The sequence below is a fragment of the Parasteatoda tepidariorum genome, chromosome 7 (assembly GCF_982258835.1).
Source record: "Parasteatoda tepidariorum strain Cologne lab strain chromosome 7, Ptep-v5.0, whole genome shotgun sequence".
In the NCBI taxonomy this organism is placed as follows: domain Eukaryota; kingdom Metazoa; phylum Arthropoda; class Arachnida; order Araneae; family Theridiidae; genus Parasteatoda; species Parasteatoda tepidariorum.
In genome coordinates, this window is record NC_141761.1 from 34,388,589 (window position 1) to 34,405,801 (window position 17,213).

The 17,213-nt window shown below is 29.1% G+C and overlaps 1 protein-coding gene across 2 annotated transcripts in view; it reads right to left on the reverse strand.

The window, feature by feature from the left end:
- Nucleotides 1-17,213, reverse strand: part of LOC107441938 (DNA-directed RNA polymerase I subunit RPA2) — a 79,620-nt gene that overhangs the window by 40,426 nt on the left and 21,981 nt on the right. For both annotated transcript variants that reach the window (XM_043048096.3, XM_043048094.3), the window contains exons 9-11: nucleotides 16,252-16,424; nucleotides 11,589-11,738; nucleotides 2,927-2,980 (exon numbers count right to left, since the gene is read on the reverse strand). In XM_043048096.3, coding sequence (XP_042904030.2) covers nucleotides 2,927-2,980; nucleotides 11,589-11,738; nucleotides 16,252-16,424 — 377 coding nt within the window. The remainder of the gene's footprint in view (nucleotides 1-2,926; nucleotides 2,981-11,588; nucleotides 11,739-16,251; nucleotides 16,425-17,213) is intronic.

A 17,213-nucleotide genomic window follows, 5' to 3' on the forward strand; every position in this document is an offset into this window, starting at 1 on the left:
AAATCATGATCACATTAAAAACAAACTCAATTGTAAAATCTGTTACAGTAACTACCAAAAAAAAAACATAGACAGCAAGATGCCAAAAAAATTAATAGAATCATTGCGTTAAAAATTAAATATTCAATTGCATGATTCAAATATCCCATATTGCCAGAAATATATTGGGATGTTTCAAAACCACGTGGAAATCAAGACCAATAGCTGAAGAAAATACATTCGAAACACTACATGGATTTGCAATATTATCAGCATAAATTGACCACGTCAAAAAGTGATTATTCAAACGAGAGATTCAAATTTTACTTGTAGAAATAATATCAACTGAGAAATAACCAGAATTTTAAAAAGCCAGTGGAATTTGTAGTACAGTCATCCCCACTTAATCGCCCCTCGGATAATCGGATAGCCCGCTTATAGGAATGAAATTTAATGGAACCAAATCATTGTATATTAAACTAATGTCAAACTTCCTCGTTTATTATTTTAAACTTCCTAGTTATAAACTTCATTGTTGTTTTCTGCCCCCGCTTAATTGCATAAAGAAGTGGTACTGAAATGAAAAAAAAAATTATTTTTGAGAAATGTTTCACCAGATAAAATGGGATTTCCATTTTTCAGTTAAGATAAGGATACAATAGGTGGTCATTTCAATTGGGACTTCTTATTCATTAGTAGGTGTTTGGGATGAAGTTGAAATATTAATCAAATCTTGCTGCCAGTTATGCATTGAAGTAAACGAAGGGGGTTTTACCCCTCTTTGACTAACTTCACTCACGCATCATTTAGTATGTAAAAAAGGGATAGAGTGATTTGTTTTTAGGTCAAGACTTGCAGTCCCCTCTTGATGCACTATTAGCTTTGATAAGAAAAAGTTTTAAAAACCTAATACGCTAGTGTAAAGAGTGTCGTTCTTTTAAGTAGAATAATTGCTTAATCCGGTGAATAATTTTGAGTTGGTTGCAAGTTGAGAGCGAAAAGGAATGATTTAAATTAATCAAAAAAAAAAAAAAAAAAGAATTTTAGAAACAATAAATTTCAAAAAAATCCCCAACTGAAATAGCGCATCAATGAGGAATTTCTCAAGTTTCCAAGATAAAAAAAAATTCTGAATGTGTTTGAAAGGAATATGCACAAGTCATGAAAATTTTACTTGAAACAAAAAAGAATATCTAATTTTGATAAATTGACGAATTAAACGAGTATAAAAACAGTCTTCAATTGTAGAATTTTTCGGATGGGATCAAATAATATTTTAGCTCCTACTTGATACTTTTCACTAGCTTTGATTTATTTTTATGTAACTTTAAATGACATTTTTTTATGAAACTAAGGCAGAAAGTTTTAATTATAATTATTTATTGATCATAAAACTGAGTTTATTTAATCAAAACACTATACTATGCATTAAATACCATTAAAGAGTAAAATTTCGCAAAAATGCAGAATTTAAGATTGAATATTGCACTCCCCTTTTAATCGAATAACCCGCTTAATAGCATAGATTTGGTTGGAACCGATGGTATTCCTTTAAGCGGGGTTGACTGCATTAGCGATAAAAACGCTGTCAAAATGTCAAAGACAGATTTCTTGGATCCACGATTCGAATTTCGTGTGCAATTACAATATCAGTATTTTTTAAAAATCCACGAGAATATCAATAATTGAGCAACAATAATTTCCGAAAAAGTGATTAAAACACTATGTATATTTACGACAGAATCGGCGCGAGTTGTGAGCAATAAAATGAAGACTGAAATGCGTAAACTAAAATTTGCATGTGAGTAAAAATATTAAAATTATCAACAACAGAAAAACATTCTAAGCTTTCTGCAGAAAAGAAAATCAAAATTCTTTACTTTTCATTATTCTCAAATAAGAATAGAAAAATCAGAACCATTTCCTTCTACTCCGATGCACGAGCAAGGCATATTTTGATCATAATTTTGGATGATAAAAATTATTGAAATATTTCTTCAGAAAAGAAAGCCAAAAATTTTTTCTTCCCAAAGGAAAAAAACTTCTGCAAGAACTCTGCAGCATTCTGCGACAGTGTCGCAATGATTTTACCACACTGGGATGAAATAAGTATTGATATGAAACCAAACATTAATTTTGTTTTTCTATTGAGGTCTGTCAAATATTCAAATCATTAATCAAACTCTTAAGGGAATTTTCCCATTTCAAGAGACAAGAGTAGATGTCACTTATGTAGATTTATATTTTATGTAAGGAAGATTACTTGATGAGTTTTTCCTAACTGCTTGGGATTGCTCAGCATAATATTTGATAATAAATCTAAATTTAAAAACATGGAGAAAAATACATTATCTGGTTATCATTTGAGGAGATAGCAAACAAATCTAGAAAAGGATCCAGAGCAAAATGCAAAAACCATGGAAAAGAAAGTATTTATGGGACTTTAAACCTTGCATCGGATGCACATAAATTGGTGTCTACTTGCAACATTACTATTTAGCCTCTATTTGAAGAAAAGCATCTCTGATGGTCATTAATTACTAGGTTAAGCTTAAGCACAGTTGTGTCAGATATCTATTTATGAATAGACGAAATTAAAATACACAGTTACATAACTCATGGGAATGATTCATCAGCAAAAAAGATCATTAACATATTAATTAAGCTCAAATATATGTAACAGATATTTGAAAGATATCCCACCCTTTGTATTCACCAAACTGTTTTTCTTATTTCCATAGAAATAAACAACCCAAGACCCTGAGGCAGGAGGAGGTTTTTTTAGCTGGACAGACCATAGGTTACAAGCACTATCTAGCAATAGGCGATATTTCAAGCATTATTATAATTTTTAACAAGGTAAATACTAAGATAATATAAATTTATTAAAACATAATTGAAAGGAAATATGACATAAAAAATATATCAGCATTAAATTTTAATTTACCTTAAAAACAAATGCTTGTCTTCATTATCTGTCAAATGAATTAGAAGACACTTCCTAAAAAAGAAAAAAAATTATATTTAACTACAGATGATATTTTTATCACTATTACATATTTCAATACACTAAATATGATTTTCATAATCATAATTTATATTTTGAAAAAAAAAAGGAAATATTTTTAATTGGTCTTAATACTTGATTTAAAAAAACGACAAATATTAAAGTTTAAAAATATAGTGCAAACTCATCAGAACAAGAACTCTTGGTTTAATAAAATTGTCATTAATAAAGGTTGGCCACTCTTAGAGATTATCTCCAATGGTTAGAAAATACTATCTAAGAGACGTGAATTTTTCGCATGAAATTTTAATTTTAGATAGAGTTATTTTTCTTTGAGAGAAAAAGCTATTCGTGACTGAGTTATGAAAATTGGATCAGCAGAGAAAATTTACTAATGAAATGATGATTTACAGATGAAAATTACTCCTAATGAGATAATGAGTAAAAAAAATTAATCAACAATATATATTAATAATAATTTAAATAGAGAAACTAAATTTTTGTTTAAGTTTTCTATTTCATTTTACATCATAAATAATTAGCTTTAAAATATGAGAAGAGGTTAATTTTTATGTTAAGTTTTTTCTAAGTCCATTGATTTTAGAAATGCTTCCTGATGCATGCCTAGAGATTTAAAAGTTTCCCATTCTTTTTAATCGCTGTTTCTTTCTACAAAATTTCATTTATTTGTGTCATTGGCCCCAGTTAAATATTTCTATTTTTCTTTTTGAATTCTTTTTTCTGTGTAACATAGCCATATCTTTTTATAAAAAATGAGATGATAGTTTTATTTTTCAGTTAGTTTTATTTACCTTAACAAAATTTAGCAATAAGTTATATTTTCTGTTGTTAATTTGAAATAAGCATAATGAGCAGGGTTAATCAAGGTTTTCCAAAACTATTTTTGCAAATATAAGTTTACATGTACAGTGGAGAAAATTTGTAGCACTAAAAAACTACTTTTCTATTAAATGAGCTAAAATCATGTTTTAAACTATCTATAACTCCCTTTTTCACCTTTTCCGTTCCGCCATTCCAAACATGCACAACTAATTAAACTTGAAGTTATCGTGGCATGGGTCAGTCTACTTATTTCAACATTGTTATTGATAAGATTGGTGGAATAGTCAGGGTTGCCACAAATAAACAGATAAAGAATAGTTGCCAAAAACCATGTCAATAGTTACCCGAAATTACAAAAATAGCAGCTGAATTGTAGGCTAAATGTAAACATTGTAGAGATAAGGTGGAATCTGCGTTCAAGTTATCATATTTATTTCTAGCTGAGCTCAGAGGCATATACAGTACAGAACCCATTATCCGGAAATCAGAAAACCGGAACGAAATTCAATAAATTTTCCCGTCATTTTTAAATTTTTTTTTCCTCTTAAGATTTTTCCTTCTTTTTTGAAAGATGTTTACCTTACTATCATTTTGGAAATAATTATTAGTGTATTACTTCATCATTTTTCTTCTTTTTAAGATTATTTCCAAATAATATTTTTTTTAGTTGGGTTTAACAATAAAAAAACGGCTTCTTGTAGCGATTCAGAAAACCGGAAAAATCAGTTATCCGGAATAGCGATGGTCCCGATCGTTCCGGATAATCGGTTCCCTACTGTACTATATCTATCACTGAAGAACGGTAATCTATAAAAATAAAATAATTTCTTATTTTAGCTCCCAACTTGTATTTTTTTACTAAGTTTATTTTAATAGACAAAATGTCATAGTGATGAGAAATCATTTATCCAGCAAAAAAAGTAAGATAATAAGCACCTTGATTTGTTTTACTGACAAAAACCGTACGGTATATTAAAGAAGGTCAAAATTTGCCTTCTGATATCTGCAGTGATATGCATTTGCATGTTACTGTCTAGTCTCTTCCAGTTAGACGGAGAGAAAATGTTTGTTTTAATTTAAAAATTATGTTATCACAGATATGGTAAATTTTAAACCTTAATTTATAACTGCTCTTTAAACGAATTAAAAATTAGGGACAATTTAGGCATTTTTACTTAAAATTTCGAGACAATACTTCTTACAGAGGATATTATTTAATTAGAAAAATAATATTTTTCCATTTTGGCAGGTATTACATTTTGCTTGAAAAAAAAAGTTGAAAGACGAGGCACGCTAGTCGGAACATTTGTTGAAAAAAGAGGATAGAAAGAAAAGGAAAATATTTTTTCCGGACACATTTTGCATATATGGAAGAAACTTTGATAGAAATAAAAATTAAAAGTCCCATTAGAGTTAATTGCCTTTCCATGAAAATAGTTGCTTTACAGCCTCTTTAGACAAAAAAGTGAACATAGTGGTCAGCCTTGTGGCAGAATTTTTTCTGGCTTTCTGCGACAAACCTAACTAGAACCAATATTTTTCTGCAAGATATTTTTATCGTTATAAATATATGTGTAATGAATTTATAATAATAGATGCACTTCGTGGTTATAAAAAGGCCTACATGCATAGAATAAAACTGTGTAGATTTTTTTTTCTTAATTTCATAATATAAGTTTAAATATGTTTAAGTTCAAATTTGTATAATCTTATAATAAAGAAAAGTTATAAATGTATAGATGTGCAAAGAAAAAAGCTTACTAGAGCATAAATAAAGATTACCCAGAATGTGTAAAAAGATAGAATAAAAATAGCTAAGAATGGACAAAAAGATTAAATTAATTAAACAAAATAACTGAATATGAAGTATCAGTTTAAAACAGTATGATTTAATGCTTTATTATAGTAGTTATATCAGGTACAGAAACAAATCAGGTGAAAAAATTATTAAAGTTGAGTAATACATAATATAAAATATTTTTTTAATAATTTAAAGCATGGTAAACAATTGGCTTCTGTATTCACTTTGTTAATTACTTTGGAAGTGACAAAATTTTTCATAATCTTATTACTGTGAAAATTCGTAAAATGTACAGTGCAATTGGGTCCATACATATCAATTAAGCCTGCTTTTATAAACTTTTGATTATTTTTGTATCCAGCTGGTGGTCCATTTATTTGAATAAATGTTCTCTTGTCATTTGTTCCAACATCTTCTTCATTTCCCTCTTTAGATTTTAATCTCTGTTTATTTACACGGTCAATAATTGAGCCCCATGTTTCACAAATAGCTTCTGAAATTGGTATGTTAAGTGCAGAAGCAAAAAAATAAATAAAAGTAGGTATCCTACTGTTTAATTCTTGGAATGCTGTTTTGAATAGTAAATTTTGAGAACAAATATTGTCATCACATAAGTAGCAATGTAATTTGGAATACATCCATTTATTAAATATAGAAAATTCAAACCAAAGAGTTTCTCTCATAACTGTATATTTTGAAACAAACGGAATTTCATCCAATATGGAGTTAAAATGCTCTTTATTTAACCCTTTGGTTTCTCCTCCCTGATCTATGCTTGCTTTGGTATTTGGATACAGCAAAAATTCATTATTAAATAAAAAGTTTAAATGCTTTGCGATTGCAAAAGCATTTATAGTCTCTCTATTTTTGGATTTATTTTCTGAAAAATATCAATCTGCCTGACTAATTAGACATCCAACATACTTTGAAAAATCAAATAAGTTGTTTTTCAATAATTGGGCTGGGTCTTTATTGGAATTATGAGCTCGTAAAATTTTTGAACTGACTGGTTTTTCTGGCAGTGGCACATCATGAAAAGTACCAGTCATCTTAGGGTCAAGTGGAAACATTTCTGTTGCAGATCTCAAGTTGGGAAATTTCTGTTGCAGATCTCAAGTTGGGAAATAAACTTTTTGGCAAATTATTTAGGAAATCAACAAATTCTTTGGCGTTAGAAACAGTCTTTGACAGTTCTTCAAGAAAATTTTTTATTATAGTCAAGGAAGAAAATGTACTTTCGATGACTGATGTGTACTGCCAAGGAAACAAATCAGAATTTTGGACTTTTCTTGATGCATACCCAAGACAACCACAAACATCTGACAGAGCTAAGATATTGAAAATTCTTTCCCTACTCATAAGTGTATCTCTTAAAATGTAGCCATCTAGATCTTTTTCACAAGCAGACACCAATATTTTGTAATCGCAGATAAACGTTTTAAAGATGTCTTCACAATAAGAAAATTTAATCATTTTAAATAATTTTGGTTTATAAAAATGACCAACCTTTTCTGCATATTTCAATAATAATTCATAACTATCACCTGTGGAAAATTTTTTCATGGTATCGTGTATTAATTCGAAAGCATCTTGAACTATTTTGGGTGTTTCGGCATGTTTCTTTACTAATTCAATTCGGTGCATGGGATCCCATGACACAACTATTTTTTTTGTCAATTTATCTTGCAGATGTTTTCCAACATCAAGATTTATGTATTGACCATCAACTGCAAGGCCAGTTAAATGCTTGCGAATATATGTGGTTTCAAGACAGAATTTTTCAAGCGTGTTGAAAATACTGCTCGATAGACCATCACCGGTAAAATCAGTGACAGCATTATGCTCCAGATAAATTGACTTATAGAAAGATTCGTGATTTATGTCGAATATAGGTATCCTAATACGAATAATGTGACGACTACGCCTATTAGATGTCATTTTATCAGCAATAACTCCGATTGGAAGTTCATTGCTTATAATAAAGTTACAAATTTCTTTACGAAAAATGTCATACATATGTGGAAGAAATGTTCGAGCAAATTCTTTTGAATGATTTTTCAACCCAACTTCAGCTCCGCTGTTGTAAAATTTTGTTAGTATTGTTTCAAAATCTCTGTATGAACATTGAAGTTTGAATGACAAGTAAGCTGCGGAAGCAAGGTTAATTGCTGCTAATTTTCCTATTTTTAGGGATTCTTTAGTTTGCTTGCTAATTTTCTTTGCTAGTTTCAGGTTTCCAATATGCGTAATACTATTCAAATGCCAGCATAGATCATACTTTAGGTGCCTGAACGTTATTGGCATATTATCTTCTTCATAATTGTCACCGATTTCAAAGTTAAATTTAAGAATTATATGACATGCGGTGCATCTCAGACCTTCATCACATCGTTCAAGGGTTTCGCCCCATTTTATCAGTGTGTCAACGGATCTAGCAGATTTTAAAAGTAATTCCTTTTCTTCAGCTGTGAAATTTGTTGTTGATTGTATTTCGTTCACTTTATCGTGTGATTTATTGAATCTCTCATTTTTCAATTCTTGAATTTGATTTGCCAAACCTGCAGAATTAATATACAATTCAGTATTCATGCTGCAGAAAAATTATACAATAACTTGCAGAGTAATAGCAGCAGAATCAATTTATACAATAACCTGTGGAATGTACAATAACTTTGCGCTAATCTATAAAGTACCGAACGGGAAAATTTTAATTTTTGTCAGTATTTTAAATGAAAAAAATATTTTAACATGTTTATAGCTATGCAAGTGCAGGGGAGTTACTCTGCATCTAACAGTGAAGGGTGTAATTTACAAAGATAAAATCAAACTTAAATTTCCTTATTTTAGCAACTACTTTAAATTTTATAACGTTTATCTCATATTCTGTGTCATTGCTAAATCGAAGCATGATATTTTTCGCAAAAATAGTTGGATAATAGAATGCATATTGGTACCACTTAATCCGTTTTATTGATACAAACAGAAGAAAGAATTGTCAAGCGATATCGCGTGATCCAGCAACGGTATTTTTTTAAAGGGAAGTTGTTTAAATAGCTCCTATATTTAAGTTCCGGGAACAATTTTTGAAAAAATCAGGAGACTCTGGCAAAAAAATAATTAATTCGACAAATACATACGACGTGAAAAACTTTATATTGTGCTAAAAACATCGGGATTTAGCAAAGTATCACCTTATAATATACGTTCAAAGTCTTTTGAACCAAAACTATAGAATCAGAACTTTGAAATCCATCTTAAATAAAAGAAAATGTTAATTTAAAAATAATTTCGATGCTTATTTTTTTAAAACTAAAGATGAATTGGAGAATTTTAATAGAAAAAATTACGATGAACAGTACATACAATATAGTTTTACAGTGCCAAGAGCTAAACACAAACTAGAACAGGAGTACGGCCTGCAGTGCATTAATATTATACCGAAAAAAAAAAATAACAATCCTTTGCGCTTGTTAAATATTAAATATAAAAAAAAGCTTTCACAACGCCGCAATATCGCTTAACTTTTTATTTAATCAATATGATAATAAAGTATGATTGACTATAACCGAATTTTAAAAGCAAAAAAATTAACGCAATCTTTGTTTCAATTTTTGTTCTATATGAAAAAAATTACAGATTGAGTGGTTAAATTAATTAGATTCGATTAATATTGTACTGACTTATTGAAAGATTTTTTTTAAAAAAAAGAAGGTAAATAAAACTTTTTTCGTGATCAGATTAAGTTCAGAACGAAAGTACACAGCCGCGGTTTCCGAATCAATACGCTAAAGTCAACATCTTGAAATGAAATAGTCTTCATCAGTACTGAAACATCGGTATTAGAGCCATACTCACTAGATGCGATTTTTTTCGCATGCGTATGGAAACCTGCTTTAAAGTTTTTCGCCAGAAAATATTTCCCACCAATCTGGTTTTCATTCGCATGCCAAAAAATTGCAGATAGTGCGATATCTTTCAGGCTTTATTTAATGTATCGTTAGATTGTGAGCGTTTTTTTTTATATCGACGACTTAATTCAAAGGATATAGACATTTTATCTTTAATATATATATATATAGTTTGTAATGTTTGGCAACTGTTTGGCGATCGTTCAGGCGCTTTGTGTCACCCCTTCGGGGGCATGCTAGGAATCGAGGTAGATGTATGTTTATCTTGATCGGGAGAAGGTCTCCCTTGGTTGTTTAAGAGCTGGAGGCTCTGAGTAAAAAAAAATATAATGACTAGTTTCTTTTAGTTTTGAATAAAGTTAAGTTTATTATTATGAAAATCTGGTGTGATTATTTGCATGGAATATAGTCATTACATAGTTATTTTTTACCGTTGATTGCTTCTAAAATTTCTTGATTTGCTGTTTCATCTTTATCGACATCGCTACTAGTAGTAGGAATATTTGGTTCGAATCTAGAACGTTTTTGTTCAATATTAGTAGCGTGTGAAGCTTCCATCTTCTTTTCCGGCCGGTTTCCAGAAAAAAAATCTCTGACATCGCTAGATGTTGTTGACTTCCATCTTATTTCTTCTTCGGAATGCCGCCTTGAAAAATGAGTTTTCAAATTTTCTTTGATTATTGTTGCTTCACAAGAGCAACAAATAACCTTTTCGCTAGACATTTTTCAAAAAAAAAAAAAAAAAAAATCTTTTTACGCATGAAATTTTCCACACAAGTGCAAAAAATATATAGAGCTTTGTTCTCATAAAAAAACACAAAACAAATTACTGCGCCAGCGATAGAGGTCGAAGTTGGCAAATTTCCAAAAATAGCTTAATAAAGGGGAAAAAATTTCTCCCCCTTTCATCCAGTAACTGTTTGTGTCGAGATTAACGGGGGATCACGAGCGCTTTCCCCTTCGGTGGTATGCTAGAAAAACAATTATTTAAAAACAATTCTTTAAGAAAAAAATTCTGCAGAACCATTATTGCTTCTGCAGAAATTTTCTGCTTCCGTAGAAATGATTTTTTTTGTAGAACAGCTTCTCTTTCTGCAGAATTTTTTTGGAGAACTTTTGTTTCTGCCAAACCAAAAAATGTTTTTTCCCCAAATAAAAAAATCTTTCTGCAAGAACTCAGTCGCTTTCTGCGACAATGTCTGCCACGGGGGTGGTCAGAGGCTGAAAATAGTTGACTTTGGCAACCCTGAGCAGTGATTGGGGAATACTTTTTGTGCCATTGTCAATTACCAGTAAATTAACACTCTTGTGTGGATACTCCCATGTAAGAACTCTCCCATGCAAGAGATCTCCCACGATCAGAAATATTGAAAACATGAGCTACACACAGAACTTTTAACGAATTTTCTTTTATGATTTGTCTTATTTTCATCTATTATGTTTGTTTTCTTCATTAGTTATATGGGCATTTTGTGCTAAGATTTGCCCAGTCAATGCGAAAGATTTTGTTGGTTCCCCTTAAGTATTTTCTTAACAATGGGTGCAAGTTGGAAAAAAGCCCAAGACTGAAAATTTCTTGACTGAAATACCTAACATACACAATACCCCCTCGACATATGCAAACTATCTAAGAAAGCTTTACCATAATACATCAAGTTTAAATACTGTACAAAAAATATTTATTCATCTGTCTTTTGATAAAATAACAACAGGACATAAGAAAGTAGACCAATAACGTAGACCTAAAAAATATTTTTAAGAACAAAAGAAAAAAAATTTCCGTCTTTGAGTCAGTCTTGTTTCCGTCCGCGGACATTTTCGAAAGATGGAAATCCGTCCTGAGGACGGAAGACTTGCACCCATGTTCTTAACGCAATGCCAATGGGTAATCTATTTGTGCCTTCAAAAAATGGTATTAAACAGAACTGGTGTTTCCTGGAAGTTTTACTGTGTTCCACGATGAAACTTTACTGCTGTATTCATTAACAAATATCAAACCTCATAGAAATGAGAATGTCATATGTGGAAACAATTGTATTGAATATTTTACCTGAATAAATAATCTGATATTTCACAAGGAGTATATGGGTCTTTTATAACAGGTGAAAAGGACTGTCCTAAATATGACTTTGCATCCTTTTTTAATTTTCCTTTTTTTTGGTCAAAATTATACAAATCTCTCAACATGTTAATTAAAATCCTAAAAAAATATAAATATAAATTAATGATCAGCATTTAAAAAGATTATTAAAACAGAAAATATAGAATATAAAATTTGCAAACAATATTTTAATCCACACTAAAAAGTACTCAATATATATTTGTAACCATACATTGGAAATGTAAAAAATAAACATAAAGGTACTAAGAGGAAAAGTAATGAGTATTAAGTAAAAAGTTCTGATTTTGAAAAGTAACGAGTAAAAAGTACAAGTAAAACTACCAAAAAAAGTAATGATTTTTAAGCACTCTTGGAAAAAATTCAAAATTTTATTCAAAAATATAAGAACAAAATATAAAAATTTACTCATTCAAATGTATAAAAATAATTTGTTGTTAAACATTCTTATTTATTATGCAATTGTTATTTAATATCAAAAGAGGTCTCACTTTGTTTTTATTTCATTGTATTAGGTAGTGAAATGTTTATATGGTATAACTCAAAAAAAAAATATTTTTATATAAAATAAAAAATGAAACACAGTACCTAAATTTTTTTTACCAAAATTCATTAAAACTTTTGGGTTATTAATATTTAATAAATTATTAAAATTTTTTTTGAAAAAGCATAGTCAGCTAATTTGTATAAAAAAAAAACCAAATTTTGAAATTTTTTAAAGAATATTTGAACCTGGTTTCTTCCCCTCCCCAAAAGGAATAATTTTTGCAGATGTTATCAGTATGATTGACCAAAATTTTTCATCGTAATCATTCCAAATTATAAAATACATTTATTACATTATCTTTATATAATACAATAAAAAAATGTAGATCTCATTTGAAAGCATTATTTTTAAAACGATGATAAAGAAAAGAATAGTTTATTTGATATGCAAAAAAAAATTTCTGAGAAGATGCATTGATTATTACAATTCAAAATGTGACAGTCACATATGGAATTCTCCCTAGTAGTGCACAGTACTTAGTTTATGATAAGAAGTTCAGTGGAATTTTTCTAATAGCAAAGAATTTAAATTTTGTAATAATACTTACTACCTTTATTAAAAAGGTAAAGCCATCAAAGTACTTTTATTCATGCTGTTAATAAGTTTTTGTATTAAAAAAAAAAAAAAAAAAAAAAAAAAAAACTTAAAAAATATGCATTAGGATACTTCTATGACCAACATCATCTCGTATCAAACCAAACTAAACTAATATGAACAAGCAACTTATTTCAGATGGTCAAAATCATTGTTTATGCAAAAAGAAACATTGGGCTCTTATTTCTGGGGAAAGTTCCAGGAGCTTTATTTTGTAGGGTCACTTCAAAATGTATCAAAGACTACAAATCAGATTAAAGATTCCTGTCGTTAAATGTTGCAACTTAAAATAAAACTATTTTCTTAAAAAAAGAAAGAAAAGGAATTTGTGCCATTCCCTCCCCCCTAAAAAATAAATTCTTCCATGCTTATAACTATGTGAATACCACTGATTTGAATTCGTAACATTGACAGATTCCTACCCCAATGCAAGCAGCACACAGATAACACAATAATTATAGCTTTTAAAAATTGAAAAAAATTAACTATTTTCCGGGATAGTATATAAACTTTTATCTTAGGATATTTTATCAATGGACATTTTTTCAATTCTGTAATTTTTTTTTCAAAACATTTTGATAAGAACAATTCCCTTTCTTCAACCTCAGGTGAAAATATTATTATAGGCAATTCTTAGTAAAAAGAAATTGCTTGTTCCATATTTTACTCGAATAATCAATCTCTTAATGACTTTGTCATCAAAAGAGTCGATCCATAAAGGTGTTTCACTAAAAAGAAGTTAACTGTTTTAGTATACGCTACAATGAGTTTTCAAAATAAAATGGTTAATTGTGAAAATTAAAAAAAAAAAAGAAAAAGAAAAGACTTAAGAGAAAATCTGCAAAGAATTTTAGCAAAAACATTCATGATTTTTTTTTTTACATTTTCGTTACACATATACTTGTACATTTTCTCTAAAAAATTTAAGAAATTTCGAGCAAAAGAATTGAATTTGAAAAGTAACAAAGTAGAAGTAAAAGCACATACTTTTTCTTTCAGTACTTGTTCCAAAAGTAAAAGTATTGCCATGCATGTTTGCATCCTATGCATTTGAATAATAATTTTTTTTACCTTAATCAGTAAAGTATTAGATTTTATGCAATATACTGTAAAAATTCTAACCTAAATTTTGATATTTAAAATTAGTCGGTACTACCAATAATTTTTAATTACAAAATCTTAATTTAGTAAGAACTTAGTTTGACAATAGGGGCATCTACTTTGTCTAAAAAGAAACATCTTTTTTTACATAATAACGTAAGGTAAATGAAATTAGGAGGAAGCCTTACAAAACTTGCATAGGTATCAATGCTGAAAATCAATAAAATATGCTAATGATAGTGAATTAAATCAGGGGTCCAGTAAGAAGTCATTTTCAAATTCTCTGACTTTTCCCTGCAAGTCCAAGATTTTTCCAGAATTGTGCAGCTGATATTTAATATTGAATTTTATTAAATAAAAAAATACATTATCATTTATAACATATAATACAATCAGAGAAAGTTCAAATAATAATATCAATGGACAGATTAATATTATAAAATGAATACTGCGTATTTAGAAATTAAGGTAGGTGTTATTCTAGATCTTAAAAAAGGCAGGGATATTTAAGCAGAAAAGGGTGCTATTTGCCCCTAAAAAAAAGAACATCTAACACAAAAAGGAGCATTGCGATTCACAAAAATTTGCATCACTTTAAAAAAGAAAACAAATAAAATTTCGACAACCTGAATGAAACCTTAAAACAAATTAAGGTTTCAGACAGATTAATATTATAAAATGAATACTGCGTATTTAGAAATTAAGGTAGGTGTTATTCTAGATCTTAAAAAAGGCAGGGATATTTAAGCAGAAAAGGGTGATATTTGCCCCTAAAAAAAGAACATCGAACACAAAAAGGAGCATTGCGATTCACAAAAATTTGCATCACTTTAAAAAAGAAAACAAATAAAATTTCGAAGAGATGCTTAACTTAAAAAAATTCCTCTCTGTAAACTTGTTTTAAAATGAGTGCAATTCTCATATTTTGAAAATAATGCTTGTCATTACAATAATTCATTAAAAATATCAGGTTTTTAAAAATGTCAAAATGGCTGTAAAAATGATAAGTAACTGCAATAACTGCCGAAAAAACGATCGGAACTTTATGTGGATTTCAGATGAAATCGTTGTGAATAGAGCACATAAGAAAATAATTACTAAAACATTGGAATTGAAAAACCACACAGAAATAGCAGAAAAAGAGACAATTGTCTACCAAAAAAAAAAAAAAAAAAAAGATCCATAAATAACGTCGATTTACCGAATTGTTTGATAAAAATTTTAAGACATTAATAATGAATGCATAAAAGTCTCTAAGGTTTCAGACAAAATTTTTAATAGCATCACCGTGAAACAAAACTGAAATTTAAGAAACATTAATTCATTATAATTTAAATCTACTCTGATAAAACCAACTGATTCGAATCGCAATTTATTAGAATCACTGATTCAATCATCATCGATTCCAATCGTTGATTCGAATCAAATGGATCAGAACCAACTGATTTGAATCAGTTGGAGATTTGAATCATGGAATCAATTCAGTGCAGCACCCAACATTACCAAAGACTTTTTGTTATGAAGTCGAACACTCTAACCCAGAGGTACAGTGGAGGGATTATGTGTGAGAACTCTCCCCCCAATTTTATGATATAATCCTAACTTTTAGTCAATTTTTAAGTTCTTTATTGATTGGAAAAAATTCTCAATTATATTTTAAACATATTTTTAAGTTTAGATGTATGAAAAATTAATTTTATATGTATGGTGCTTGTATTTCGTCATAACTGTCGTTTTTTTTAAGCATAAATTATATTATGAAATAATGGAAAAAACCTTAATTTAAGATGCTGATAATTTAGAAAATTTAAAACCAAATTCAGTTTGAAATAAAAGTTTCCACAGCATTTTTAAACATTAATAAAAAACATACACATAAAATATTGAAATTATTAAAATTTGTCCATTGAAAATGTTCCCACTACAATGTTGCTCTAACCATCGTGGTAAAGGGGGTATACGACTGACCCCAGGAACACAAGAAGCTTTACACAGTGACCATGATACATGTGCACTTTTTTCCATGCTGTAGGAGCATCCGGCTACCATTCTAAGGGTCCTTGGTTCTATACTATGCTTGCCAATTATTATTTCACATATTGTTTCCTTAACTTATAATCAGAAACAACCTCTTAAAGGAGCTGAGGATAAATTTTTCAATAGTGCAGAATATCCATACAAGAAACTTAAAAGTTTAGTTCATGAACTAGCAAGAAAATGATTATATTTCTTCTAAATAAAGCCGGTCAATTCAAAAGAAACTGGAATTCGTAAGAAATGCGCTGTGAGAAAAAAATCTTCAAGCTTAAGCACAAAAATATTTAAAATGAGAACATTTATATGGTTTCTTACTCTCTCAGATGACTGTCTCCATTACGAAATTTCATAATTTCTTCGACAATACTTAGATCAGTATCATCCTTAAGAGCTTTCATGACAAGCATGAAAGGTATGTAATACATTTTATTTCGAACTTGCAAGCCTATCCTTACAAAACCACCATCCATGTAATGCAAATAAACATTCTAAAAAAAGTAAAAGATTTCATATTTATAAATTAGCATGCAGATAGCTGAAACAGCTTAATATGTTTTTATTACTTACAAATAAATACTGAGACCTTGATTTTTCTACCACTTTGAGATAGTTTTGTTGGTAGTGAATGCAGTTTGATTGGTTAGGTAGAAGTTTAAGACTAGTACCTTGAATTTCATTTAGGTAGGAGTAATAGCTGTTATCCGCAGCATCTTAGTTTTATTTAAAAAATCTATGCTACAACATTTTGTGTACAGACACAAGAAGAGTACTCCCTAGGAATAAAAAGAGCAGGATGCTTCCTCATATAAAAGGGTATTGAGATTTGAAAGGGCACTCACCTCTGTTAAAATTCATCAAAATATGTAATATTAAGTAACAACTGAATTTGATCCTCAAATGTTTATACACTATTTTGTGTGTAGATTTCAAAAAGTAGTTATAACTCATTATCAAAATAACTGAAAGCTTTGAAGCTTTTGAAAAACAATTAAAGGCAAACTAAAAGACAAACTCTGTGCATAAATTTTCTCAAAAAAAGTGAACTAAAAAAAAGAAAAACAATTAATTGATAAACAACATGAAAGCTTTTTTTAAAAAATATTTTAAACTGAAAATTATGATAAAACATACATTTAAATATGCATTTTTATATAAAAGGTATTTATTAAAAAAATAATGGAAAAATTTAAAATCGCCGAAAAATTAATTGATAAACCTTCAACACCTCCCCCCCCAAAAAAGAAATTAATAAAAATGTAACCATTTGAAAATAATCC